This window comes from Dermacentor andersoni, chromosome 9 (assembly GCF_023375885.2).
Source record: "Dermacentor andersoni chromosome 9, qqDerAnde1_hic_scaffold, whole genome shotgun sequence".
NCBI classification, from domain to species: Eukaryota; Metazoa; Arthropoda; class Arachnida; order Ixodida; family Ixodidae; genus Dermacentor; species Dermacentor andersoni.
In genome coordinates, this window is record NC_092822.1 from 17,667,391 (window position 1) to 17,694,116 (window position 26,726).

At 44.0% G+C, this 26,726-nt stretch overlaps 1 protein-coding gene and 1 long non-coding RNA gene across 2 annotated transcripts; one reads left to right on the forward strand and one right to left on the reverse strand.

The window, feature by feature from the left end:
• On the forward strand, positions 1 to 26,416 carry Tmem214 (Transmembrane protein 214). Its single transcript, XM_050174879.3, has 12 exons — positions 1 to 240; positions 3,944 to 4,107; positions 5,729 to 5,888; positions 7,478 to 7,716; positions 9,199 to 9,304; positions 9,869 to 10,212; positions 13,452 to 13,691; positions 18,783 to 18,909; positions 20,464 to 20,560; positions 21,731 to 21,899; positions 24,236 to 24,387; positions 25,777 to 26,416. The coding sequence occupies exons 1-12, from the start codon at positions 90 to 92 to the stop codon at positions 25,892 to 25,894; spliced, it is 2,067 nt and encodes a 688-aa protein (XP_050030836.1). The 5' UTR covers positions 1 to 89; the 3' UTR covers positions 25,895 to 26,416.
• On the reverse strand, positions 1,606 to 9,233 carry LOC126527151 (uncharacterized). The gene is made up of 2 exons (XR_007598729.2): positions 9,160 to 9,233; positions 1,606 to 1,853 (listed from the first exon to the last, which is right to left on the reverse strand). It is a non-coding gene; the product is annotated as an uncharacterized lncRNA (long non-coding RNA).
• Positions 26,417 to 26,726: the final 310 nt, after the last annotated feature.

A 26,726-nucleotide genomic window follows, 5' to 3' on the forward strand; every position in this document is an offset into this window, starting at 1 on the left:
CTGGCCACCGCCGCTCGTCTTCGGTTCGGCGGTGTTGCTCTTCTGGTTTTGATTCTCCGTGTGTTCCTGAAAGAGCTCGTCGCGGAAAAATGTCCTCGTCAGCGGGCCAGTGGCAGCTCGTAAGCGGCAAGTCGAGCAAGAACAAGTCGGCGGCGACCGGCGTTGGTGCCGGCGACGGCAAGATGTCCAAAGCCCAGAAGAAGAAGCTGGCCGAGAACATGCCGCGAATTGAGCCTCTAGGTGAGTCCACGTCACCCACGTGTGTGTCGACGACTTCCACGCGACGGCCGCGCTGGCCGGTGCCGCGGTGACCTCCTGCTGAGCGCTGCGCACAAATTCAATCAGCGCACCGGCGGGTCGCTTAGATGCATAGCGTAGTAGAACACTGCATGCTGCGATTTCCTGTGGGGTCGGTCACTCAGAGATACGACAATTGCTATGGCTTGCCGCGATGATCGATGTAGTCGCAGATTTCCTAAACCGACACAACAGCGCGATGACAGATTCAGTCTGTGTCCGCAGCGAATTATATATGCTTCTGCGAAAAAAAAGAAATATGAGAGAAACATACTTCAGAAACGCGGTAAACACGTTGATGAACTTCATAATTGTGGATGCGATATTTTTCTGTAGCGCCTTGCATGTAGTGAACGATGACAGATTTCGTATATAGCGCGATCCAATTGCAGTAATCAAGTTTTCGACTGGACGACACACATGTACCTTGACAGTCAATGTTGTTTACAAGTGAATTGTCATGACATTTCGGGCGACAGACTCGACGGTGTACGTCAAAGGGATCACGTAACGAAGCGTTTCGTCATTACAGACCCGACGATGTACGTCAAAGGGATCACGTAACGAAACGTTTCGCCATTACAGTATATCACGAAAAAGTGAACGGTTAATACAATTAAAAAAGAGCAACGTGTGAAGAATAATCTGAAATGTACATCAATGTTCTTGAAAGCCACCTACTCCTCTCCCCATTCGTTCACTTTATTTATTTTGGTTTAATCATTTATATTTGTGTACGAGTGCACTGCACAAGGCCGTGAGCTCACAAAGAGCGCCTTGACAAGTTTTCGAAAAGGATAGAGTTCAGTGGTATGTTGCTTGAACTTTTCAGAAAGGGCCATATTCCTGTCAGTTTCCTCCTTTGGTGCTAGTAGTGTGAACATGCCCTATTTCTGCTTTGACCTATATTCTGGCTTTTCTGATGCACAAGTTCTCAATTTCTTAGTGTCAGGATGTCTGCACTACTCTAAGGAACAAAATAAAGCACTTGCAGACATCATTTGCATTAATTGAAAAATCCGGCCTCTGAGCAACTCAATCAGACTCTGTGGCAATCTTAAAAGTACGAAACTAAAAAGCACCATCATCTCTTTTAAGTTCCCACCACAGCAAGTGGCACCGCTTGCTGTCACACCACTCACCAGATAAGATTAACATGCAAAGGAGGCCAGGGTCGCATTTGACAAATACATGTTTGTATACAAAGACGTTGGCCGGCCTGTCTGAGAAACTTAAATTTTGTTCATCCCTTTCTATGTGTAGTGACTTTGTTGAAGGTTTGCAGGCACTGCAGAATCAAAATATTGCTAAATAATACTACAAATGTTTTAATGCAACAAAAGCAATAACGGTGCTGTGCCATGTGGTTGCTGGAGGGTTGTGTTGCCTATGCCAACATAGCCGACCGTCCAGCCACCCCAGTACAGTTTGCTGTGACCGAATTTTATTATGTTGGCACCTGGTAGGTGATGAAGCAGTGAACTTGTTTCATCTTCCAGCTTTTTCACATAATACTTCGACAGTTCTGACTGCCATATGGGATCTCCACACAAGGCCTGAAACAATTGAGCAAATTTCTATTATTAACCAGTGAGGTACTACTACAGAGGTAGAATTTGTTTGTCTTGACGTCTGTATTAGATCTTTATTTGAGAGACAAAAAATGTGAGGAAAATCCACTGGAGCATGATTGTCTAATTCAGGCGATAGCTTTCCGGTGGACCTTCTGAGGTGTGCTGCAGGGAACACTTATTGGTTAGAGCTATTCCTTAATGCTATAAGGCATGTGGGTGCAGTGAAAATGCACTGCCGCTATGATCGGCCCGTGTTACAATCCTCATTAAAAGCCTTGCAAAAACACACCCTTGCAGTGGTATCAGGATCAGCCCTCCAAGCTGTCACATTTAATTGGAATGTGTGTGGCATTAACCCAGTTTACTCAGCCATACAGCTGTCCACACAAAGGGAAGGGGGCTGGGGAAATAAAAAGAAATCTTCAGTTTAAAAAAGTGGTGCTCAGTGTTAGTTTGTATGGCATGAGCTGAAAAGAGCTGAGGCAAGTGATGAAAATTTACGTGGATAGGTGAAAGAAACCTATGGTCACAGAAACCATGAAACGCGAGGACTTCAGTTCTGGCAATCTTGGTGTCAGGGATATATAGAGGCACACGGACTTGTCATCTGCTGTCAACTGTCATCACATTGCATTTGTTATATGAAGTCTGATGAGGCATTCTAATTCTTCTGCACTGGTAAAGAGTGGAGCTGTCGAACACACTGAAAGCTGAGTTTAATATTTATATTCGTGAGCACATAACACAGTCTAATACCCACAGATGATGCAGTTGACTTGTGATACTTGTAATGTCTTAATCCATATTGAAGCTGCATAATTTAAACAGGAATTTTGGTGAATCCAACCTTCTCTGCTTCCTAGAGCATAGCATCATGGCCTATAACAGCTGATTAGGGGGCATTCATTAGGAATGAGTAATTAATGTTTGACATTCAAATTTCTGCACAACGCATAAGACACTCTGTGGTGTATTGTATACATAATGCTATTAAAAAATGCCAAGGTGTTATAGCATCAGTGCCTTATAAGGGGCTGTGGTAAGTCTTTTTCGACAGTCTTGGAATCATTTCCTCTTTTGAAAGTTGGAAGTTTATTAATCGTTCCAAACATGTACAGTGCAGCTCACTGTTAAAGGGAACATTCTAATATGCTGCTCTCAATCTGCTAGGGCTTTGGCTGCAAAAACCATGTGAGTGCCATATCAGTGCCAGCACCACCAACTGCAAGCCTGCTGCAAAGCTTGCCGTCTGTACACTTGTCAGAAAGGAAAATTCGTGCATGCTCTACACTCTGGCATTCCCTTTAACAATGGATGACACTGTACATCTTTGAGGAGGAGGTAAAGAGCCGTGCCTGATGACTTCACATTGGTCCCACCACCCACACTATGGCAGTACAGTAATCCTGTGTTGTATTCTTTCCAACTGTCCCTCACTCCAAAAACTCTCTCTTTACAACTTCGGGGCTTATCTTGTACTGAAACAGTAATCACCATCTGTCTTGTGTGTGACCTATTGCAGTAGTATAGTGGCTATGGTGTTGTGTGGCTGAGGTTGCAGGTTCGATCCCAGCCACTTTGGCCGCTTTTCAATAAGGGTGGAATGCAAAAACACTCATGCCCTGTGCATTTGGTGCGCCTTAAAAAATCACAAGTGGTCAAATCAATTTGGAGTCTGCCACCATGGCATAGCTCATAACCAGATCGTGGTTTTAGCATATAAAACCCCAGAATTTAATTAATTTTGTCTTGTGTTCATTTCCTTTGTTTAACACTCGGTGGTTGCATTTAAGGTGCAGCCTTAAAGAAAAGAAAAACACGCATGATAGATGACAAGCATTATTTGGGGACAAGATAAGCCCCAATTGGTGCAAATATATATATATATTTTTTTGGAGTGTGGTAAATAAAGAAGTAATGGAAGTGGCTTGTCTACTGCACCTGGAAGCAGTGCTATCCCCTGTGCTTTCCTTTGGCATCAGCTGACTGTCAATGACATTGTTTGACCAACACGAGATGGTGATGTAAGGCACTGCCTAATTCAACACCTGCTCCCTGTCATGCACGTGCAGCCCCGCTGAAGGAGAGCACCACCCAATACGAAGCCCTTCAAGAGAAGGAGGAGCAGAAGAAGCCCGCTGCCCCTCCTCCCAAGCCGGCTAAGAAGCCACCAAAGAAGAAGACAAAGGAAGCCAGTGCACAGCGGGCCACAAGCCTCAGTGTCCTGCTGAAACAGGTGCTCAGAGCTTGTGAAGGCTTCGTAAGGTGTTCTAGTAGTGCAAGTAATAACACGGACACATGAAAACACAAATACACGCACACGGCAAGTTCTGTCTTTTTTGTGTCTGCTTGCATTTATGTTCCTGCTTGTGCCACAGAAATACATTACGATGCCACACCAGCAAGCCTACATTGCAACTCCTGCCGACTAATTTTCTGAAGACTAGTCTAGCTATGTTATACCTTGTCAAGGGTTTCATCAGTAATGGGTTACGAGCCATGTACAGTCTGTTTCGCATACTTTAGCATAGGAGCATGCGCTTCAGTAGGTGTTAGCCAACCAAGAGCACAGTTATGCAAATGTACAGTTGCCAATTTTTTAAAAAAGTGATCATAGTAGCATCAACCAAATTGAGTTCATCTTGTCCTTCTCAGAGGTATAATATATGAAATGCGACAGCCAAGGAGAACGAGAAGCCAGCTTAAGCTTCTTCAAGCATTGCCCAAAGGCATCAACCGCGGAGTGCTAAAATAAATTTCTGTTGGCTCTCCCATGATGCCTTCATAAACTTGCAGACTGTACATGAATTTAATCTCATCACCCTTGGTGTCATGTGTCTTTGGCTGTTTTGAGCAACAGAGCATACCTGTGGCTTTTATTTCAATGAAGTATAGTATCGATGCATGTGAAATGTTGCTGCATTTGTCATTGATCTTGCAGCATACTTAACTAAGAAAAGGCTATTTAGCAGCTTGAGGTTCTGAAGGTTGCATTGTGACATTTTTTTTCGTATACTGTCTGGTAAACTGCAAGCACATGTGACTGGCTAGTTTGCGCCATCTTGCATTATGATTTAGGCATGAAGTAGGGAATTGACATTGCCACATTGTGTGTTGCATAATCACAAGACGAGTTTTAACTCAAGATAAGTAAGAGAAAGTTACAAAGTGAGCACTGTTGTCATATTCTTGCTGCCATAAAATTTTATTTTTACGATGTTCTATAAATGTTTTGGGAATCTTGAGCTTAAACAGACAACTATCGATTCACATGAAAAGCACGAAGTACTTGGAATACTTAATTGATATTGCGCGACAAAAAAACGACACGGACGTGAGAGACGACACACCAATGCCCACATGGTGTGTCGTCGCTCACGTCCGTGTCGTTTTTTTGTCGCGCAATATCAATTAAGTAATGGATTACCAACTTGCCCAGAATGCTGCCCTCATTACTTGGAATAGTTAGTATTTGGAGTCTTTCTAACAGCTCAGAATTTATAAAGCTTCAGTTTCTATAGACTGAAGCTAAAGCTATAGCATATAGCTAAGCTAGCTGTAGCATATAACTGAAGCTGAAGCTATAACTGAAGCCCCGGCGGCCGCATTTCGATGGGGGCGAAATGCGAAAACACCCGTGTACTTAGATTTAGGTGCACGTTAAAGAACCCCAGGTGGTCGAAATTTCCGGAGTCCCTCACTACGGCGTGCCTCATAATCAGAAAGTGGTTTTGGCACGTAAAACCCCATCATTTATTTAAATAAAAAGCAGCCTGTACACGGGGACATACTAGATTGATTGCACCGATTCAGTCAGTTTGCCATATCCTACAACCTGTGCATTGCTACATTCTCAGGTGTCGGCTTCTGAGGTCTCTCAGCTGGTGTTAGAGGACCGGTTGCGCTTCCCAACAAATCCTCTTTTGTGGGCCAAGGACCTGGTGTTTTACCTGAACAGCCAGCTAGAAGGAGCACCCGCTGCTGAATCACAGCCCCCCTTTGAAGGACGGCCAGCTGGTATGCTTGTCTTACTTGTGGTGCTGTTTGGGTTTACATAAAAAGGGATGCAGTTTTGAATCCTGCATAGTTCTCTAGTTTATAACAAAAGGCCTGATGCCTAGAACACACGGCCATGTGAACAACATGGACATTAATAATGTGGGCATTGGCCCTTTGTTATGGCATTGCCTAGATATCGTATCCTTGACTTCTTTGTTGTGAGATTTGGGGTTCCTTTTATTCGATGCTGGTGCTAGTCCTGCATGTCTTTCTTTGTGCTCTTATTACTTCTGGTAGTTGCATATTGACACAGTTGTGTGCACTCAGTCTGTTTACTTTTGTCTCTGCTTGTGCTTTGACCTGTTGTTTGAAGTTTTTAAGTAGTTCCACTACAGTGCACGCTATGGGCTTGTAGTGCAAGTAAAAAAACCTGTAGGCCAGGAGGTTGGTGGCAACTTGCCTGACTGGGAAAAGACATTATGTGGCATCTAATTACTCTGCAAGCCACAAGCAAACTTTAGCTTGTTTGATACCTTGGTCTTGCGCGGGAGCATTGTCCAGGAGCCTTGTCCAGAACGAGATGCTGGGCTAAAACCTATGCCTTGCTTTCAGGTGACCTTTGCTAGACAGATTCATCTATTTTCAATCATTGGTTTATGTTGATGCCGCTGAAGACAATAAATATTCTAAATAAAGGATTGGGCTAGTTCATGTGGTATATTCTGAAGCCTTTTCTGTTTTCCTGATGTAGATTGTGTTGATACTTGCATACTGAGAAGTAAATATTTTGCATTAAATTTAGGGCTTTGTGTATCCCCTTTCCATAAGCGATCTGAAAGTCAGAAAATGCTGTTTAGTTGCGTCTGTGAACAGTAACCATGTTTAAGCACTTCCTTGAAAGAGTACTGACATATACATATTTATTTTTGAAGGATGATCTTTAACAAGTTTGAAGATTGGGAAATGCTTACAAGATAGTATTTCAGTTTGATACCAACATTTTTCCTGCAAGGCTGCACCTGGAGTCAGTGACATTATTGTGACATCAAAACACAGAGCAAAATTTGCTGACGTCATGATAACATTGCTCCTAGATAAGCAGTAGTGCTGCATGCATTTCTTCTGCCTGCGTTGGCATGTGGCATCCTTGGTGATCACAGGAATGGACTGAGCCTTTGTATAATGTTTTTATGATGCATCCTTGTTCTAGGTACCAAAACCAAGACTTGTTCATGGAAACAAGTATTATAGTTTATTATTTAGGCCATTTTGACACTTGCCACAATTTCGTGCTAGGGTATAAAGGGCTTTATTTTCTTTTTAACTAAAGATTATTAAAAGTCAGAAATGTTATATAAGCCTTCCTTGAATGCTCTCTGATACATTGGGAATTATTTTCAGTCCCACTGAAATTTTGGACGTATGTCAATTGGATGCACATCTTGGTAGCCTCCGTGCCTTGCCTTGTTTTCAATGAAACATTCATATCTTGCTTTCTAGGGCACTTGACATTTTGTTTGTCGTTCTGCATTGGGCTTGCTCCTCATGGTTTTCCTCCATCCCAGTCTGCGTGTGTTTCTTATAAAACGCCATGCATTCATGTGCAGGGTTCCCCCTCAATGAGCTGGCTGCAGAGGTACGACGCCAACTGGAGGATGTGGTAGCTGGAACCACTGACGACGCTCGCTCCCTCCTGTGGGACCACTGCCTAAATGGTGCCCTGCAGGCACTGGCGGCCCCCTCTGGTGGCCAAAATACCGGCAGCGGCAGCGTAGTTGGCTTCCTGGTCTGCCTGCAGCTGCTCGCTTCGAGACACCCACACATAGTCACTAATGCCTTACCAAAGGTGACGATCAGTGCTGTTGTCTCACTGGCATGCTACATGTCAAGTATTTATGTGTTCTTTACAGTATCTTCAGTATGCATGTACTGTACATACTGAACTGTTGTACATACTGTAGAGTATGTTCTCTATGGTATGTTTTGGTGTCTTCTACCACTGGGCTCTGCGCATGCTCTTCCATAAAGACGGCAAGTGCAACTGTAATGTGTGGCAGCTACACTTGCATGTTGCGACAAAGATAAATGCATATGTTACAAGAAATAATCAAAGTTACGCTAGCATATTGGGATAAAATGCTCACAGAGTGGTGGCAAAGCACTCGAACAAATATGCATTGATTAAAGCCTACTGGAAACCAAACGAGTCTGTTGAGCTCAGCTGAGTAAGGTCCTGTGGTGGTGGATAGACTTTTGGTGACACAGGAGAGAAGAAAGGTGAAGGCTTTATGGAAAGTTCGCTTGCAAGGGATGGATGTGTGATGTCACGCTCCTTCTTAATTTCTTTCCTTCCTCCATGCAGTGATGACTTGCCAGTTTCTTCCTAGCTGCAGCTACTCAGACATGATGGCACTGTGAGCTCATTTTGTGTAGTGTTCCTGTATAGTATGGCACTAATTTGGCGGTGTTTTACATACCAACTTTTCGCTGTTGTTTTGCCCTTGCTCTATCCAGTCTGTGGTCATAGCAATTCTTCAGCTTCGGTGTCTGGGTTCACATTAACTGCTGACAAGCATGACACATCACTTGCCAGCTTGCTTTTAGTTACAGGTGTTTCCACAAGGTAGTACTAGGAAATCTGTGGTGTTGGGTTTCCTGTATACCTTCTGAGGGAGCTGATTTGTGGAAGTGCCTTCCACATGCTGCTTGTGCTACCTGCAGTTTACCGAGCGGCATTATGTGGAATTTTAGTGTTGAGCAAAAGTGCACTGACTGCAGCTGCATCTGTAGCACTGACAGCACCAGTGCCTTTGTGTTAGTGTTCATCTACTGCAATGGCTCTGTCTTAGTGCTTGCAGTATCAGTTCGGCTCGTGGAATTGCTGCCGCCACTTTGCTGTGCCAAGTTGCATTCACACGTACCTTGATGTTGCAAACTGATAAAACAAAGTAAATAAAGATGTTTCTCGCTGATATTAGCATGCAACAGCTATAGATATAACAAGTGTGTCATTTTAGTGTTGTACGCAACTTCATTATAATGGGGCTTGGCTACATAACTATTCATGTTTTTCTTCGCTATTGGGTACACATACAGTATGGCTCATTCTTAAAGGGAACACCTAAATGCCTAAATACTAGTATTCAACCGAACTTCAATGTATCGTGAACTTCGTAGGAAAAATGTGCTGGTGGATATGACTGACATGTTCGGTAATCAATACTGGTAAAAAAGTGTTGCCGAGGCCTCTGTGCCAAAACTGAGCTGTGATGAGACCCAAAAAACTAACTTGGTGTTCTCTTTGACTGTCTGTTTTTCGTCCTTGCAGCTGCGGAACCTGCGATCTCAACACCAGGGACGTCCCATGGCATGCCTGGCCCTGCTGTGGGCTGCCTCCCAGGCAGGACTGTCCAGCCTTGGCGCAGGACTGGCCGGTCAGTCATTATGTAGCTTTCTTCTGTGACCTCTGCCCAACAGCAAGCCTTGATTGGTGTGGAGATGATCAGCAAAGACTTTCCTAAAAAGCTTGAACATTGCAAAGACATCAAGTTACTGAGACTTTGCTAAAAACATGGACATAGCAAACAGTTGAATGGGCACACATGGCACTTGTTCGTCCTTTTGCAGCATCTGCACTTCGGTAAATTCTTTGCAGCATGCACCAATTCAAAACAAACTAATCTTACATGACAGAAAGTTCATCTAGTTGGTAGGAAAGTTGGAAGCTAACCTAAGCTTCTTTGATTGCTTAAATTTATTGAATGTCGTGTGGCCCTTTCTCTCAGTTTCCTCGTTAATTGGTGCCTGAGAGGTTGCCATGAATGGTGTAACTGACAATGTGAATTCAAGACTAGATTCGCAGCCTCGAAAGTTACAAGTTGCTATGTTGGGATGCGTGACATTTCACATAGGAGGCTTTTGTCTTCAACCTTTCTTGTTTAGCACTTGCAAGGAGCCTGGGAGTTATTTGTTCCCTTATGAAGCTTTCTAACATGCAGTGTGGCTGGAACTGCTGATGCCGGTGGTGGGGACGCGGGCGTACGCACCGTATGTCATCGACATCTTGTCGGAGCTGCTCTCTCGCCACCCAGCTTCAAAGAATGGTGATGAAAACGCTGGCCGTGCCTGTAATCTTGGCGTGCGATCTCTCTTCCCGTTGCTGGATGCGGTGTACGGCGTTGGGGGCCGCCTGCCGCTATCGCCGGAGCGAGAGCGTGCCCTGCGCGACCAGTTGTATCCGCGGATACGTGATCTGTGTTATGCGGCTGAACCTAGCCGCAGTGCCTACTTCCCTTCGTACCTGCGCCGGCTCGGTAGTGGCTCGGCTCAGCTCAATGCTGAGGTGAGTGCACACTGTTGCACTATTAATAATAGCTATTTCTGTTTTGAAGTACTGTGACCTATCTTTTTCATTCTAAAAACCTTAAATAGAATTTTTACACTTACTGATGCGTTGCTTTCACTCAGATTTTTCATAAAGATTGCAATTCTTGGCCTGCAATACTTCATTATTTTAACTTGGCATTGTTGCTTGCCCGGTTCATCCAGAAAACTTTGGTTGTATGTACACCACTCTATTGTAGAAGTGAGCTGCTGCTGTTACATAAAACTAGTTTGGTATCTTTCGACAAGTCCTGATTATCTAAGGAGGCAGTGATGCAAAATGTTTTATTTAATGCCGCAGACTGAATAAAGTAACCTTGGTGCAAAATTTGTGTGAGCACAAATCACACAACCTTCCTTTAAGGTTGCTAGACTATATGTGCAAGTACATACCTGTATATCCGTTTACTTGGCTTCTCGGTGCTGAAATGTTCGTCACTGTTGTCCTACTTACTGCCCCTTCACAGACAAACCTTATTTCCTGTGGCGACTGTAGTTGTCACCTTCTTCTGGCTGTCATAACCCTAATCCGTTCCTGTTACATGACCGAACTTAGTCTTCCTTCTTGGATCTTGGATGCAACATCTGTATCATAGGCTATTCCTTGGGTCTCATTGTTCTAGACTTTATCTTTCATTATTGCACCGCATAGTGATCCCAGAATGGTTGTTGCAGCTGCCTGCATATACTAAACTTCTTCACTGGAAAGTCTGTATTGTACAGTGGCAAATATATGAAAATTGAAACAAAAGATGTGAGAAACCACTCAAAGTATTAGTCACTATTTTTGAAAGCGAAAACGTGCCACCAGCTTGAAGCTGCAGCTAGTGAGAGGTTGAGGACCACTAGCCTAATTCTAGTGCACCTAGTGACAACGAGAGTATTATTATATGGCAGCAAAATGAAACATACATGCAGTAATACTCCATTATAATGAAGTTGAAGGAGGAGCCAGAATTACTTTGTTATATCCATTGCTTCGTTATATTGATTATTGCATGCGCAGCACTGATTCTCTATGGGCATTTCAAGGGGAATTTCACTTACTTCTTTACATCCATTGTTTCATTATATCCCATTTCGTTATGAAGAGGTTTGACTTTCTTGCATGATGCCTCCAAACCAGCATAATGCAATGCTCTGTACTGTCATTCTGCTCCTCTAGTAGGTAGGCATGCTTAAGTGGACAAATGTGTTGTGATTGATACAGGTTTCTCACAAAAATTGCATTGATGTGCATGTTGTCCCTAGTTCCCGGCGCCTATGAATATCCAACAAAGCCCAGGTCAAACACTTGACCTTCCCGTGTCTGTTTTCCTGTATGAATGCTACGGTTCTACCATGAATAATTACCAACTCACCTTGCTTAGAGTTTTTCTTTTTGCTAAAGAGAACCACTGAATAAGTTCAGAGTGATAAAGTAGTCTTTAATTTGAAAACTCTTTTCATTAATTTTGTGGCAATAGCTTGATTGTTAGAAGGGGAAAATAAAGGTAAAAGTTAGATATTTAAAAGATTTCAAAGTATTTTGGTCATTGTGGCTCGGTAAACGCTTTTGAAGCTTGCCAAGTTAAGTGTTTGGCTTTTTTTACAATACAAAGTAGTTCATCTTTGGTGATAAAAATTAACTAGGCCTAGTTAATTCATGACATCAAGGCGAGCAGGTGTGAGAACTTCAAGGCGGCATCACCACCCATGCTTTCTTGCATCTTTTCTGACTTACCAAACCTCTCCTTAGAGTAAGAGTGGCTTTTTTGGTATTGTACAGGGGTAACCTAATAATATAGAAATGTTTTTCTCTTTACTTCTTTAAGCCAAGGGTTGTGATACATCGCGCATGCTACTTTGGACATGCTGCATGAGGGCATGTGCACTCTCATAGGTTCATAATAATATAGCAGGGCACCTCTGTTGATGTAACACTGTTATTTTCTTGCATTAGTGTTATGCTGCTTTGTTTGCGCTTTGTAAAAGCTTTTGTGAATAGTAGGCAAGGACTGATTTTGTGCAGCACTTTGTGGATAACCTCCCTCAGCTGGCAAACAGGTCTATAGCCCCCTGTCTTGTTTGACCTCCAACGTGTTATCTAAGACTTCCCGAGCCTTGAGCAGTGGTACAATACACCAAGTGATAGCTGCCGATAGTTGGCATTTTGTGGACATATTGTAATCTTCCTTTTGTTCTATGTATCTGTCTTTCTCGCTTGTTTGTTTTTTCTGTCTAACTGAGGTCTTTCAACACTTTCCCATCTGCTATATCATTTTGCAGTACAAGCTTGACACAAAGGCAAATAAACAATTTTAGAATAGGAATGAGGTGTAATGATGGAAAAGTGCATGTAATTTGCTTTAAGTAATTATACAATGACAAACGGTTGAGCCGTTTGTGTATATATCTTAGGGTCGTGTTGCCGTCATAAAGGAAGTGTGTTACTTGTATTCAGACTGTATTCACACAATATGGGCGCTTGAACTGCATTGCATTTTAAAGGGATTATTACCACTGGCTGATACATGCTAAGTTCAAATACCAAAGTTCAATGCAAATAAGTTGGCTCAACTATAGAGCACTTTCTGTAGGTGGAAGTGGCAAATTCTGACAGTCGGTTCCTTAAAAGAGAGGGAGGGCTTTGGTGATACCGAAAACGTGCTCCCTTGCAAACTTAGAAATCACTGTTCTGCACCTATCATTGGTGATCCCGGAAATGTGCTCCCTTGCCAACTTAGAAACCACTGTTCTGCACCTACCATGACCAAGACTGACCTCACTCCCATCATGTAACCTCTGCCTGGTCATGAACGCATTCAGCATAGTGCAGTTATACTCACCAACTTTGTCCAGTGCAGTGAAAGCTAGGTCTCATGTTAGCTGCACAGTAACGAGAGCCAGCTGTAAGGAGGAGGGCACATCCAATGTGCCCACTGGCACTTCCGTTCAGCCAATGTCCCATGGTGGGTGGTTAGAGTGGGGACAGTGGAGGAGCATTTTTCTCTAGTTCTCTTTTCAGGTTCGATTGCACTACCTATAGCTTTCACTACTCTGTGTAGAGTTGGTAACAGGTTGTGTAGTGCATAGTCACAGAAGAGTGAGCATCCTGCTCTTCCACTGTGTCTATGTACCAGTTGTGCTAAACTGAACGGCTTCATGATGACATTTCAAACCAAAATGACAACCTTGGTTGCTTGGTGTGCCGTGAAGCTCCTGACCAGTCTGGAGGAGTGCCTCTGCCGGGACCCCGAGTGCCTATCGGTGTGGCGGCAGCTCTTTGAGCGCCAAGCGCCTCAGTCCATGCGGCTGCTGCAGCACCTGGAGACAAAGGACGCCTGGCGCCGCTTGCCTCGCCTGACACAGCGTCGTCTGCAGGCCACCCTGATCTCCTGGCGCTCTACCACACCGACATCGGAGCCTGCGCTCAGGGACGCCCTCACCCAGTGCCAGGTAATTATCAACAGGAGAACTACATGCTTCCGGAACATTTTAGGTACTATTGGACCAGTATGAAATGTGAGCTTGAAAAAGCTAAACAAGAAAGCGCATTTCCTTTCTTTCACATGCTAGCAAGTGCGTGGCGCTGGTGCGATTCATTCACAAACTCTTCATCTTGGGGCTAAAGTGTGTTTGGCATCTCTTTGCACAATACTTACTTGAAGTGAGCTAAAGGAATACAGCGAAATGCATGGCAAGCTGAACAAATGTGTTTGGCTCCTAGTTGTGGCAGGTTGTCTTCTCATCCACTTTCATTTTCGTTACAATTTTTACATTTCAATTAAAGGTACATTTAATTTGGCCTGTGCTTTCCCTGGCTTAATTGTCTGTTGTCTTAATGACTGGTATCCACCCTTTTGTCATGCTAGCCACACAAACTATACAAAATCCACGTAGAAAAACACTGACATAGTTGGTATGTCAGTGTGACGTCACAGGTTGCAAAGCATTTTCTTTTTTTTTTATCATTCTGGTTCAGTAAACGTTTCCTAATTTCAGTCTTTTGCTATTTTAGGATATGATGTAATCCCTCTTTAGTGATAAAAAATTAACTAGGCCCGAGAAGACGACATCAAGATACATGATGCCGCAGTAAGTTGGTGCAGAAATAATAAGCCGGTGTCACCGCCCGTCTTCCGTTCTTGCTTTATTTCTAGCATGCCATGCGCCTTCTTGTGGTGAGAGTGGTTACCCAGCTGGTGCACCATTACCAACTGACCCGTTTTCTGCTTCCAAAAGTTCCACTTGCTGTCACAAACGCACAATTTAAAGCTTGCTCCTGCATGTGTCCATTTCATTTTCTGCTAGATATGGCACCAAATTTCTATTGGGGCTCGCGCAAGAGATAGTGTAGTTTTCGCACTAAGTTTGCCACTGAACATGATGTCGCCGTCATAGTTGGCTATCCATTAAATGTGGAGCAACCGAAAGTATGCCTCCAGTTTGGTGGATGCAACAACAAAAAAAGTAGAAGAAAATTCACAGACGATTAAGATACTTCCTAATGTGAAATTTGAGCCCAGTTCTATGGGCGTTTTCTTTTTGCAATATTTTGGCTGGCACAGACAATCTGTCTCGTGTGGCACGTTCCAAATGGAGCGAAGTGTGCTACATCTGCCTCGCTAACCGAAAGATCACGAGAGGCAATGCGTGGGTGATGGGTGGGTGTGATCCACAGTAGCTGCCACAGGCAGACCTCTGCTCATGCAACGCTTTGTTTCCATACAGACGATGCGTGCTACTCTGGTGCCATATTGTAGCCATTCTCACCGCCCAGCCCGTCTTGCGCGGAACTACAATTTTCTTCTCATGCTTTCGTTCCACCAACGACGAGAATGGCCCATTGTTACTAGAGTTACTGTATGACTCGCGCAGGGAGCCAGAGTTGAGCTTCTGTTTTCCACATGCCACTTCATTCGCCAAGTACAGTAACGTGGAACTCTATTGCTGCAGAGAAGCCGACCTACCGCGACACCATTCCTCCTTTTGGCCTCGTCAATTCCAGCATCATCACCATCAGCGCAGCGCATTTTATTGCGTCTGACACACGCGGAAGCTTTTGCGAAGATGCATTATTTTTCTGTGCACAACTCTAGGCGTGTTTTCATTTCGCAGTATATTGGCTGGCGCAAGGCAAACTATGACACTCAAAACAAGTGCAAATGAGGCAAAACAAGCACAAGCAAGAGCTGATGCAAGCAGATGATAGTACGAAACAAGCAGTCTAGCCGAAACCAGATACGAGTACACATCAAGTGGTCAGGCAGGTCCGAATGATGCCAGTTTATCGTGGTCATGTCACTGAAGGGGCCTCTCTCATTGGTCTCCGCCGTTTGCGGCTTGCATCTTTCGTCTCCTGCTCCGTGTTCGCTGTTTGATCTTACTCTATGCTCGTTTGCTCGGTTACAGCGACACTCAAATCTCGCAAGTTGGTTGCAGAATTGTGGAAGCTACACAAATTTTTAGCCAATAAGAAGGTCGCAGTGGCAAAGCCAGAAGTTTCGTTCGGGGGGGGGGGGGGGGGCTCGTTCCAGCTCGGCCTCCTCCTTATAGAATTTGTCGAAACATCAAATACATGAATAATAACTGCATTGACATTGCCAAAGATGCTGCAAACGAATTATTGAGCACCACGCAATGTCAAGACAAGTAAAATATGTATTTTTTCGTAAAAGAATATACTCGTATGTCTAAAAAATTGTGCCCGAAATAACTGACATATAGCTTCCATGTTTTCTCTCTATTTAATAAGTAAAGAAAACATCACACGAACTTTAGAACTATATCAGATTGAAACTAGCAAAGCAGTGCATGCCGCTGATATGGAAAATGTAAAGGCCATGAAATTAACAAGTTGAGGACAAATATTTTAACGAAACTTTGTCATCCAAGAACCTTGTTTACATTTTTGTACATATGCAACGGCCAGGGAAAAATCTCAGTGATGCTGTCCTTTGTTCAAATGTACTGTCACCAATGCTGTCAATGGTAGTGTATTGTAATTGCACCGATGTTATAGTCGCAACATATAAAAAGCCGTTATGCAAAATATACGAGGGCGAGTCAAATGAAAGTGTGCGAATGCGAATATATGGCAAACGGGATACCTTATTTAAAAGTACGCCGACGCCGTTGACGCTCGCCGCAGAAGCGGGCGATTAAGAGCTGCGCTCTTTAAAAAAAAAAAAAGTGAATAAAAAGGGAAAAAAAAGTACAGGCCCGTTTCGTCGCGCTTTTAGTCACGGTCGATCTCTTTTGCACCGTTTCTCGCCGCTGACCGTATACGGGCGACTGAAAGCGTAGGCCGGTTCACCGTCCTGATATTTACGCTTTCTCATTCACGCGGATCGCACCGAAGAAGCGAGGACGGGGCTGGTTCACTGACCCGAGCCGTCTGTCGTAGGCTTTTCCTGGTCTCACTCCACGTTTTTGCTATCTCTTTTCTTACCCTCCATTGCATTTACGCTGCACCGCTGACACCCAACGCCTCCGCGGTGGCATTTGGCGGTCCCAATCCAAAGTTAACTGAAGTTACGAGCGAGACGCCTAGTTCTGAGCGTGACCTCCGAAATTTTTGCACGAGGCAGTCATAGAGAAAGGCTGAGAGGTTGCATAGAGCGCGCAGCAGCGCAAAGTCTCGATTCCTTTCCATGCTCTCCTTCAGAACACCTACTCGTAGAATAAAGAACCATCTACTCTGCTCTAAATTATAAACAGGCTGCCTGCGCCGGTCACGCTGATATCGGGGTGCGGAGTCTACCGATTGTGGTGGCACCTGCCTTACTAAGAAGTCTGATGCCGATCCCAGAGGCTGTGCTCTTCGTGGCTGCGGTTAGACAAGTTTTATTTTGCGCTGATAGGTGGCGTCAAGGTCAGCTAGCTCGCGAAGATTGTTCGGGCGATACGGTAAATTCTGAAGCTGGTTGTAGCGCCGAGTAGTGCTTGACAGCGGCCGTGGTTTTACTGACTACCGGCGGACCCACGCGGAAAGGGATGTGGAGGATGGCGTTGCAAATGTAAACAAACGAGCGCGCTGCAGATGGCAGCACCGTCTCGGCGCGTCGTCGGGGTCGTCTGAGGCCGTGCGCCGGCTGCTGCTGCGGGTCGTACCGCTGTGGTCGATAGCGGGCCAGCAGGCGCCTTGGGGTCTGATCGCGGTGGGCGTTCGAAGTCGCGCTCCGCGAAGCGTGTGCGTGTGTTTAATTGTTCGACGGAACCGGGTTGGCAGAGATCGCCGCAGGTGCGTCGCAGCCCCGGGCACCGATGACTACCGAAAGCAGCTTCCGCATGCCCCGAGAAAAATAAGAAAAGGTCAGTGTTGGCGGTGTGTTCGTGGTCGCAGCGGTGCGGGTTTTCGCAATCGTCGTCGCCCAACCGATATCGGTGCCCTTGCCTGCGTCGATCGAACTAAGTGCGTACGCGATCCCTGTGATAGCGCCGGTTCTCTATGAAAGCGCGGTGCTGCTTCACCTCAATGCACCGGTATTTCGCAGGGTAGCAGTGAGGGAAATAATATATATAAATGCGACTCCCGTGGCGCACGCAAATGTTCTGCTGCGTTTCTTTCCTGTCGCACCTCGGTGATGTCCGTGCAGTTATGTGGCAGCAAGCCAAGCGGTGCGCGCATAGCCTTCGTTATGACGTTGTTTCGCCATGTCCTTTTGCTTTACTTCTTTTTAACGTTTGGTGGACTCATGCTCTCCCGTTTCGAGCGCGAAAAAAAAAAAAAGACATTCATTGTGTGCCTGTACCAGGAAAAGTCGGTTTTGTCTGCGCTGCAAGGCATGTTTGCTTTACTTGTGTTTTTAGTCATCTCCCTCTATCCTCATGTGCATGTGAATCACTTCGTTTACCAGATTTTTTTTTTTTTTCCGCTTGTGACGTCATTATCAGGTGGCGAGAAAGCTGCACTCTTTTTTTCTTTCCTTTATGTGACAAATTTCCGCGAAATGTTATTAGCAGTTGTCACTGTCAAACACGATATAGAGGCTCGCTTTCAGATTTCTGTAAGTTTGGTGATAGTATTGGGTTGAGAGTTACGTGTTGTATATTCTTATGTGTTTCTGCTTATGTGTGTACTCGTGGGGAGAGCCAGTAACAGCCAGGTCCTGTATTTTTCGTAAAAACTAGATGCCAAATACAACCACCAGTAAAATGTCTGCAAGTCCAGATTTATCTGAAAGACATTTGACACACACGCCATTCTTCAAGTACATGGTGGCAAAGTGTTGCACCACTGGTTTCAAGGATGCATTGGTATGGAAATAAGTGTATCATGAAGTGGAGGAAGGGGGAACTTTTTCTTGTGTGTCAGAGCACGTCGAAAGGCCAGTCGACAGTTCAATGAGCGGCAGAGATCTTTCATAATTTTTTCTGAATTATTTGGTCAGTATAATACATCATATTTGGCAAGGTTCCACAAAAGTGTAGATGAAGCTTAACTAGCATTACCAGTAAGCGCTTTGTGCTATGCTTAAATGGTATTCCCCTGTTGTCCCAGTGCTGCTCCAGTGTTGCTTGAGAATTGCACTGCTTGGTATGCAGGCACTTGAGCGCAAGATGGGTGGCCAGGGCTTCCCGTGGGTTCGGCTACTACTAACCACCCTTGCATTGGGTGTTGGTGGCGTCATCTTCTGGGATGTCCGGCTACAGCACGGTGGACGCTTTGAGGGTAAGTGTTTTTTCATTGGCTGTTAGTATAAAGGATTCTCTTGGAGCAACAGTGACATTGTTTTCTGTGGTAGATGTGGTCGCAGTCTTTAATATAGCGAGTAAATAAAATAGTTCTTGTTGCAAATATGCAGTTCTAATCTGGGCGGTGTGATTTGGAATGCTTGTCACTTCACTACTTGACCAGAGAACTGACATGATTTTGATTGTAAATAAGTCTTTGTTTGTAATTTAATGGCAATGGAAATGCTCGGATGGCTATTATGAAGCACCTGCTTGCAAACAATATTAAAATGTTTGCACCCTCATGAGTTTAAGCGGTGAGGTTACTCTAAACAACAGCAACGAAAGGAATAGGTGCATAGTTATTGAAAATTTAGAGGGAGAGGATAGAATTGTGAGTGTGCACTGTAGTGCGGCTACTCCAATTGATTCGAACAGTTTTTGGATGGTGCAATGCATCACAATGCAGTGGGCAATACATGAAGCACATTTTGAACTCTGATGATGATTGCAGTGCATTTTGTGGTAATATCTCCGATTTAATTTCCATTTCATTATTTCCGTAAAAAATTTCACTTCACGTACACAAAATATTATTGTATCCTATAACCACTGCATATAGTGGCGGTCCATTTAACAAAATGCATATACTTCATCAAACAGTTGCATGGCATATTGAGTGTTACAGTAGTATGGAAAAAGAAAGAGAGTATGGCTGTTGTTTCAGAGGCATGTTACGACAATTAGGGCCAACTTTTTATTACAAGTACATGTAATTTCACAGAGGAGCTCATATGCAAGGCTGCAAAAGATTTAAACCTGGTGTAGATGCTTTTTTTTCTTTCCTGTAGCAATTTCAGGAATTGAACATTTCCATCTCGAAGAAATGCCTAGCTATACACTTGGTGGAAAGTTATTGCTCGCAACTTGAGTGTGCGTGGAAGCTTTATTGACTGTGGGACATTGCTGTAGAAATAAATGTGTTCTGAGGTTTGGTTAACTGAGCAGAGATTAGCGTAGACGAATAAATAAACAAGGAAAGTGCTACGCAGTAAGAATGTTTAAAAAAGAAGGTCATGTAATCACTCAGATGTGCACACAACAAAGAAGCAATGGAAAGAGACATGCAAATTTTATTTGTGCAATGCCATGTGATTGCTCCGAAGGTCCTTTCAATGAAGTACCCGTTTCATTGCCTTGCAAAGCTGAGGTCATATGCATTAATGACTGTAATTGGATTTGTAAACATTTGCCAATCATGTTCCTTGCTTTGTACTTAAAAAAGTTTCACTGTGAACTAACCTGATATAGGTGGGAGGAATTGCGGTTTCTAACTACGGTTAGTAAGTGTTTTGGTTTTTATGTGGAAGCTTTATTTCACATGAAAGCTGAAACAAATATGTTTTTAACTGTCTCAACTGCATCTTTTTTAATGTGACTGAATGAGCACTGACACAACTGAAGGATCCTGATAAAGTGGACACCGTAGCTTGTGAATACTGTAGCTGCATGTAAAAGAGTGCAGCAAAATGTGAGTGTGTGTTCTGTTCAGGTTCTGGCACACACGTCCTGCTTAAGGACACTGGCCTGCTGTCAGCTTGGCAAAAGGGCTCCAAAGAGGCGGCCATCTACTTGCACCAGGGCTCTGTGTGAGTGCATTGCCACCGTCTTGCAGAGCGACACTGGTGTGAGGCCAGACTACACAGAAAGCTGAGGATATTTGTTGTGACGTTTACCTTTTTCAGGTGCTGTGTGTACAGTTGTGCATGCCAAGATAGCGCATGAAAAGCAAGACCATAATTGAAAATGATATTTTAAATACTAGTGTCACATACAACTTGGAACACTTCTAAACCGGATATGTGCTGCAATCTTGAATAATAAGTGCAAAGCATTGTAGTAAAGTGCATCAAGACGGCAAGTTGTGCCAGTTGGTTGGGATTCATAGTAAGGCTCGTTACAGCGCAACACAAGAGAAGGACAAAAGAAGGTGTAAAAGCGCCATGTCGTCATTTTATACCTTCTCTTGTCCTTGTCTTGTGTTACACTGTAACGAACCTTACTATTAGTAAAGTGCGCTGAAAGGTAGACGGCTGGCTGTTTGCTCTCAGTGTCAGTTTGTCATCATGTTAGCGGGTGCACTTGCTTAATTGTTGTTCACAATGTTCAGGCTTATTTTTCAAGTGGCTGGATAGGTGCCTTCCACCAAGCATTCTAGATAAGAAATATTTAGTGTTCTCATATCCGACGTCCCTGTTGAGAGTTCTTCAGGAATTCACTGAAGAATTGAAAATTTTTAGTCTGCTTTGTAGCTGTAGGCCTTTTGTGATTCTGAAGATGCAAGAACTTTGGCGGAACTAAATTTTCAATGGACAAAATTATTTGTCACTTGAAGGAGTTGCAGATTGGTCACAGAGCAAGGGATTTCCCTTGGACTGAGCTTGTTTACTTCTTACGGTTTACAGGCTGGAAGCCCAAGATTGTGTGGTCCTTTCTGTTCCTTTTGTGTGTCTGTTTTAAGTGCCATTCAGCATCTCTGTTGCTCTTCTTGCTCCCGTTGTGTCTATGCTTTGTACATCTGTCTCCTCATGTTGTACTTATGTAAATAACGTAACAGCCTGTTGGATAGGACGAATAGAAGGAAATGGATGAATTCAGAAAGGAAACAGATGAGAAACTGCTTCCTTCTGCTTACCCTGTCCCCTACGCTGTTACTCTATTTAGCAGTGACATGTACTAACCAGCCCTAGTTTCCAGTATTTTGCAATTTGTACCTTTTCATACTGTGAAGGGGAAAATTACCGCGTGTCTTTTTGCAGGTGGGCTGCCGAGAAGCTGCCAGTGTGGTATGCGGAGGCGAGCCGCCGGCTCGGTCCCCCCCTGGAGGCTGCATGGGAGCAGCTTGCAGAGCTGACCGTGACAGTGTGGACGGCTAGTGAACCCCTCCGCTCGCAACTGCTTGTCCACACGCATAGCCTGCTACTCTGGGTGAGTGCTGCTGCTGTTGCTCTTGTGTTTGCGTTTCAGTGGCTGGCCACACAAGCTTGTGTGGTGATAGCTGAGCCCACCCACCTTACTCCCTCTCCCCTTTAGTGGAACCCTACCTATGTATACTGTGCTGAGGAAAGCATATGTCGCCATGAAAAAGACAAATCCGCTTGTCGAAATGTTGGCTCCTGATTTTACCTTGTTCTCGTTTTGCTTGTCGTCTTGAATATCCATCTCCCACCTTCCCCGTGTTTTCCCTGGATAGCTGAGCATGTGCATCTCATGGACAGCTTTTATGTGTATGTTGAATTGTAATTGCGTTACATTTAGTTTTCTTTGGCCATCGTGAGCACTTCACTGTGGAGCAATGATGACTGACACAGTGCTATGAGAAGTCTCTACATTCATGATCATAGGAAAGCTTTGCACCAGCTAAAAACAGCGAATCATTATACAGTCAAACTTTTATGTAATAATAATTGATAAAATGAATCACCTTAAATAGCAAATATCTAAAATGTCTCTTGTCAATATCAGCACGTGATAAGCACATGCTTGTAACGAATATTGATATCACCATCATCATCAGCCTATGTTATGTCCACTGCAGCACGAAGGCCTCTCCGTGCGATCTCCAATTACTTCTGTCATGCTCCAACTGATTCCAACTTGCGCCTGTGAATTTCCTAATTTCATTACCCCACCTTGTCTTCTGTCGTCCCCGACAGCGCGGTCATGCACGAATTCATTGTAATGAGATTTGACTGTGCTGGGCTCTAAACATATTGAGTACAACAGGAATCATAATTTGGGAAGTCGAGCTATTCCTAAGGCAGGACTGATACTTGACACTAGTTGTGAAGAGATGCTTTAGGTTGTACCAGGAGGTTCGCTCAGGAAAGAAGGTTTTGTAAGGCACAGATTTTAGAAAGAAGGTCCTGCTTGCTTAAAGGAGTCTAGATTGCTGCATACCCAGCCTCATAAAGCCTACACTAACAATAAACTTTGTGCACTCACTCAAGTCAGGGGCTTCACTGTATGCGCTTTGCTCTTTTTGTGCTTCTATTCAGTGATGCATGCCATGCACGAGCCTGAAAGAGCTGTGGTTTTAAACGGAACCAGTATGAAAACACCCAATTAGGAGATGTTGCTTTGAGCCCTTAGAAAATCAGATAGCTTGGAGAAAAGAAATTAACTTTCTCATAGGGTGCATGAAAGGCAAATTTGCTGCTTCATTATAGGAATGCTTTGTTACAGACATTGCTTTCATCTCTTGTTTTGCACTAGCCAAATATAGTGTAGCATTGTACAGAACCTTTTCTCTATGATTTGCTGAAGAGATGTGGAAAATCTGTAGAAAAGATGCTACAGAAAGTGGATGCCTGAACACACTTTGGGTTCTTTTTTCATGCTTATTTCCTTATTTAATGCTCTTTTCCTTCTTTGCTATGTGGCCTTGTTTTGTAACAGGGAAATTTTCTGTTTTCGCTACCAGCTCACCTGTGTGACTGGCCTTTCAAAGTTGCTGTTTACACTAGTGATAGTAATTAACAGTGCTTTATAATTACCTGCCAATGTGATTGCTTACTACTTTTTTATTAGTATGGTGCTATGCTGCATGGAAGCAATAATGAACACAGCCCACTTATTCTCATGCATAGACTGATGGCGATGAATTTGACATTTTATGGTGTAAGGGCATGCATAGATTAAATGGGCACTATAGACACACACTAAATCACTTTTGACTGATAAAGTGCTCATTCAAAACTGTGTTTTCGTTAACTTTGCAGTAACAGGCTGATTATTAAAAGATAAAGTAAGGGTGAAAGTTACTACTCTATTCTTTTTTTAATTTTTTGCTGAAACTTTAGTACTGGAAGGGCAATTATGTCACAGATATTAATTTTCTTTTCTTATTTTTCTATTTGTGCCATTGAGGCTCTGTAAAAGTTAAAACTTGCTAAGTTCAGCCTTTGGCTTTTTTAGAATACACTGCAGTGTATATATAATCATTAAAAAATGAACTACACCCCAGCAGACATGGTCGAAATCCATAACATCACGGTGAGCCGGTTCGAGAGCTTGCAAGGCATCGTTGCCGCTCATCTTTCGTATTTGCTTTTTTCTGGCTTACCAAGCCTCTTCTCACAGTAAAAGTGGCTTTCTTAGTGTTTTAGAAGGGTAATTTACTAATAAAGCTCTCATTTAGTGCCTCTTTAACATGTTGGTGTGCTGTGGTTGCCGCAGCCTGTTGCGCACTTAACTGCTAAGTAATTTGCGTGATGTGTAGGCAAGTGTAAATGGTGATGTGTAATGTGTAACCACACTCACAGGGCAATGACTGGGTCCCAGTATGCATGGCAAGTGTGCTGGGAGCAGCACACGAGACATGGAGAGTGGTGGGCAGTGCCGGGGGCTGGCTGCTAGAGCACGTGGTCCATGGTGCCCGCATCTCAGCCATGTGGCTCACCGACAACTTGCTCACGTGAGTTGTCTTGAGTGTGACACACACACGTCCAAAGGTTTTCACGTCTGTTGGTGTCCCCTGAGGACTACAAAGGCATGAAATACACCTACTAAATGTGCTGGAGTGCCAATGACCGCATAGTTAAAGGGACACTAAAGGAAAGTATTATGTTGAGTTAGATCAACAGAGTGTGGTATTCATGTAGAAGTCTATCATCGTTTTCTTCATGCAACATCTCAATTTTTTGCCTAGGAAATTGCCGTCGAAGGTCCCATCAAAGGTCCCGCTGCTGCTTTTCAATTTGAACCGCCTACGTCAAAGCAGAGGACTTGACATCTCGTGACTGCCCTCTATGCCATTGTTATGTCTTTTGTAGACTCTATTTATCTCTATATAGGAAGCGTACTGCTCCCCCGGTGTAGGTGTTCAGGTGACACGGGTGAGTCGCTCTGTGGCTCTGCTTGGGTTCAGGTTACCAGTTACGGTCATTTGAGCCTCCACTGCCGCAGCCATGGGCTGCAGGCAGTTGTAAACAGAAAAAAGAGATGCTGTCTGGTATCTGTGTTGAGGTCCTGACGCTACACATAAGAAGTACCATAGTACCACTCTGATTTGCTATTTTTGGCATTTTCTCGCTTACAAAAGGCTTTCTTCTTCATTACAAACAAAGACTTGACTTCCTTATTGCAGAAGCATAACCTTTCAATCTAGCTCGACTTAATAATTACCTTTAGTGTCCCTTTAAAGAAGTGGTTGTGGAATAACACTAAAGCAATGTGAAAGGGGACAATGTGAATAGAGTGACAATGAATGAAGTAACCTAAAAAAGAAAAAGAAACCCAGTTGCAGTGCATAAGGACATGTCTGTGTAATGCAGAAAACTCATTTCAGTAAAGCTAAGTTCAACTGTACTATGTTTGCCTTGCAGGAAATTGTCACAAATCTGATTGTTGCGTACCATCCATACTGAGGTCTGCTTATCACTGGTTTGTGCTGAGGCAAAAGGACAGTCCATAAGAAAATGTTTTAAGGCGGGAGTTTGATCATAAACTAAATATTTAAAAAACATTTACTTTGTTTATTAGGTTTTGGTGATTAAAACTTGTACGTATATGTAATGCTATAGTGCCTACTTCGAATATGAGGTCTATTTTTGTTTTGCTCATTTGCTTCAAGTAGTATTATGCTAGTTTTGTGTATTTTCTGGGAAAATTAGCAAAAGGTCAATTCCTGAGATTTTGCTTAAGAGGGTATCAATGGCTTCTGTAAGGTGTCCGTGTGCACTTATGGAGTAGTTTTGGTCAGGTTCATCAATGTGCAGCTAAGGCCAGAACAATCTGTGCTTGACTTCAAGTGCCTTCTTGGTGTTTATTCCTGTAGTAATTTTTTGTCGGACCAACTGTGCAGGGGACCTTGGTCACTGGAAAAAGTGCAAAGTCAGGCGGTGGAGTTAGTATCAGCCGCACAGAATCAAGCTCAGGTGGCACTCCACTGGCTTTGGAATCGGCTTGGCTCGGCCCAGTGACCCCAGCACCCTTGCTGCTCCCCTTGACGTTCCTGGAACTTGGTGTCCCCTAGCACGTGCACATTATGGGCACAAGCTATTGGGATACTTTACCTGACAAGCTGCCAATGGAGGCTGCTGCCATTGCACTACACTGGTGGCACTCTGAGGGACTCTGCAGTGTGCTGTGTGTGATGGCCCTCATGCACATTGTTTCATGGGACGATCTGACACACAGCGGCCATGTACGGCGCAGCGAAAAAGATAAGAGCTGTGGTTTTAGGGGGTGTTGGGGACCAAGAAAAGCCATGTTGACGCCAATGCTGAGGTCGAGGAGAGGTGTGTTGTCAACTCTGTGGCCAACCCTTGCACAGCAGGAGCATGTCATGCAAGCATCCCTTCGTGCAGTCTACTTGACCTGGCTTCTTTTGGCCATGTGCTTGCCAATGGAGCAGGGTTCAGCAGCTGTGCACTGATTTTCTTTGACATTTTCTCCTTTTGTGGTGCCTTGCAGTGCTCCAATAAATGATGTTTCTGTTGGCATGTCCTGTCTTTGTCGACTGTGCTTACACGGGGAAGAGCACAGTGCTTTCAGCACAGTAGCAGCTTTCCTCTCCTCCTGTTTTCCAGTGATATCTTGACATAATGGTCCACATTGTGAGCAGGAACAATGTCTGCTTGCTTTACAAATTGTCTGGCAGGCATATCAGGCCAGGCTGTGCTTTTTTGAGCCTTGGTGGGCACTTTTAAATCAAGTGGGCAGACAAATCCTCATCTGGCTGCCAGCATGACCACATTATTGAACTTATTGCATGTGGGAGCTGAAAGCATCTAGACTATTGTAATGTACTAC

Excerpts from the sequence above, each read along its gene's own strand:
- Tmem214 (XM_050174879.3), top strand. The coding sequence starts at position 90 with ATGTCCTCGTCAGCGGGCCAGTGGCAGCTCGTAAGCGGCAAGTCGAGC. Across the intron at positions 10,213-13,451 it reads CGGCTCAGCTCAATGCTGAG|CTCCTGACCAGTCTGGAGGA; the intron begins GTGAGTGCACAC and ends TGTGCCGTGAAG. Across the intron at positions 24,388-25,776 it reads CTCACCGACAACTTGCTCAC|GGGACCTTGGTCACTGGAAA; the intron begins GTGAGTTGTCTT and ends CCAACTGTGCAG.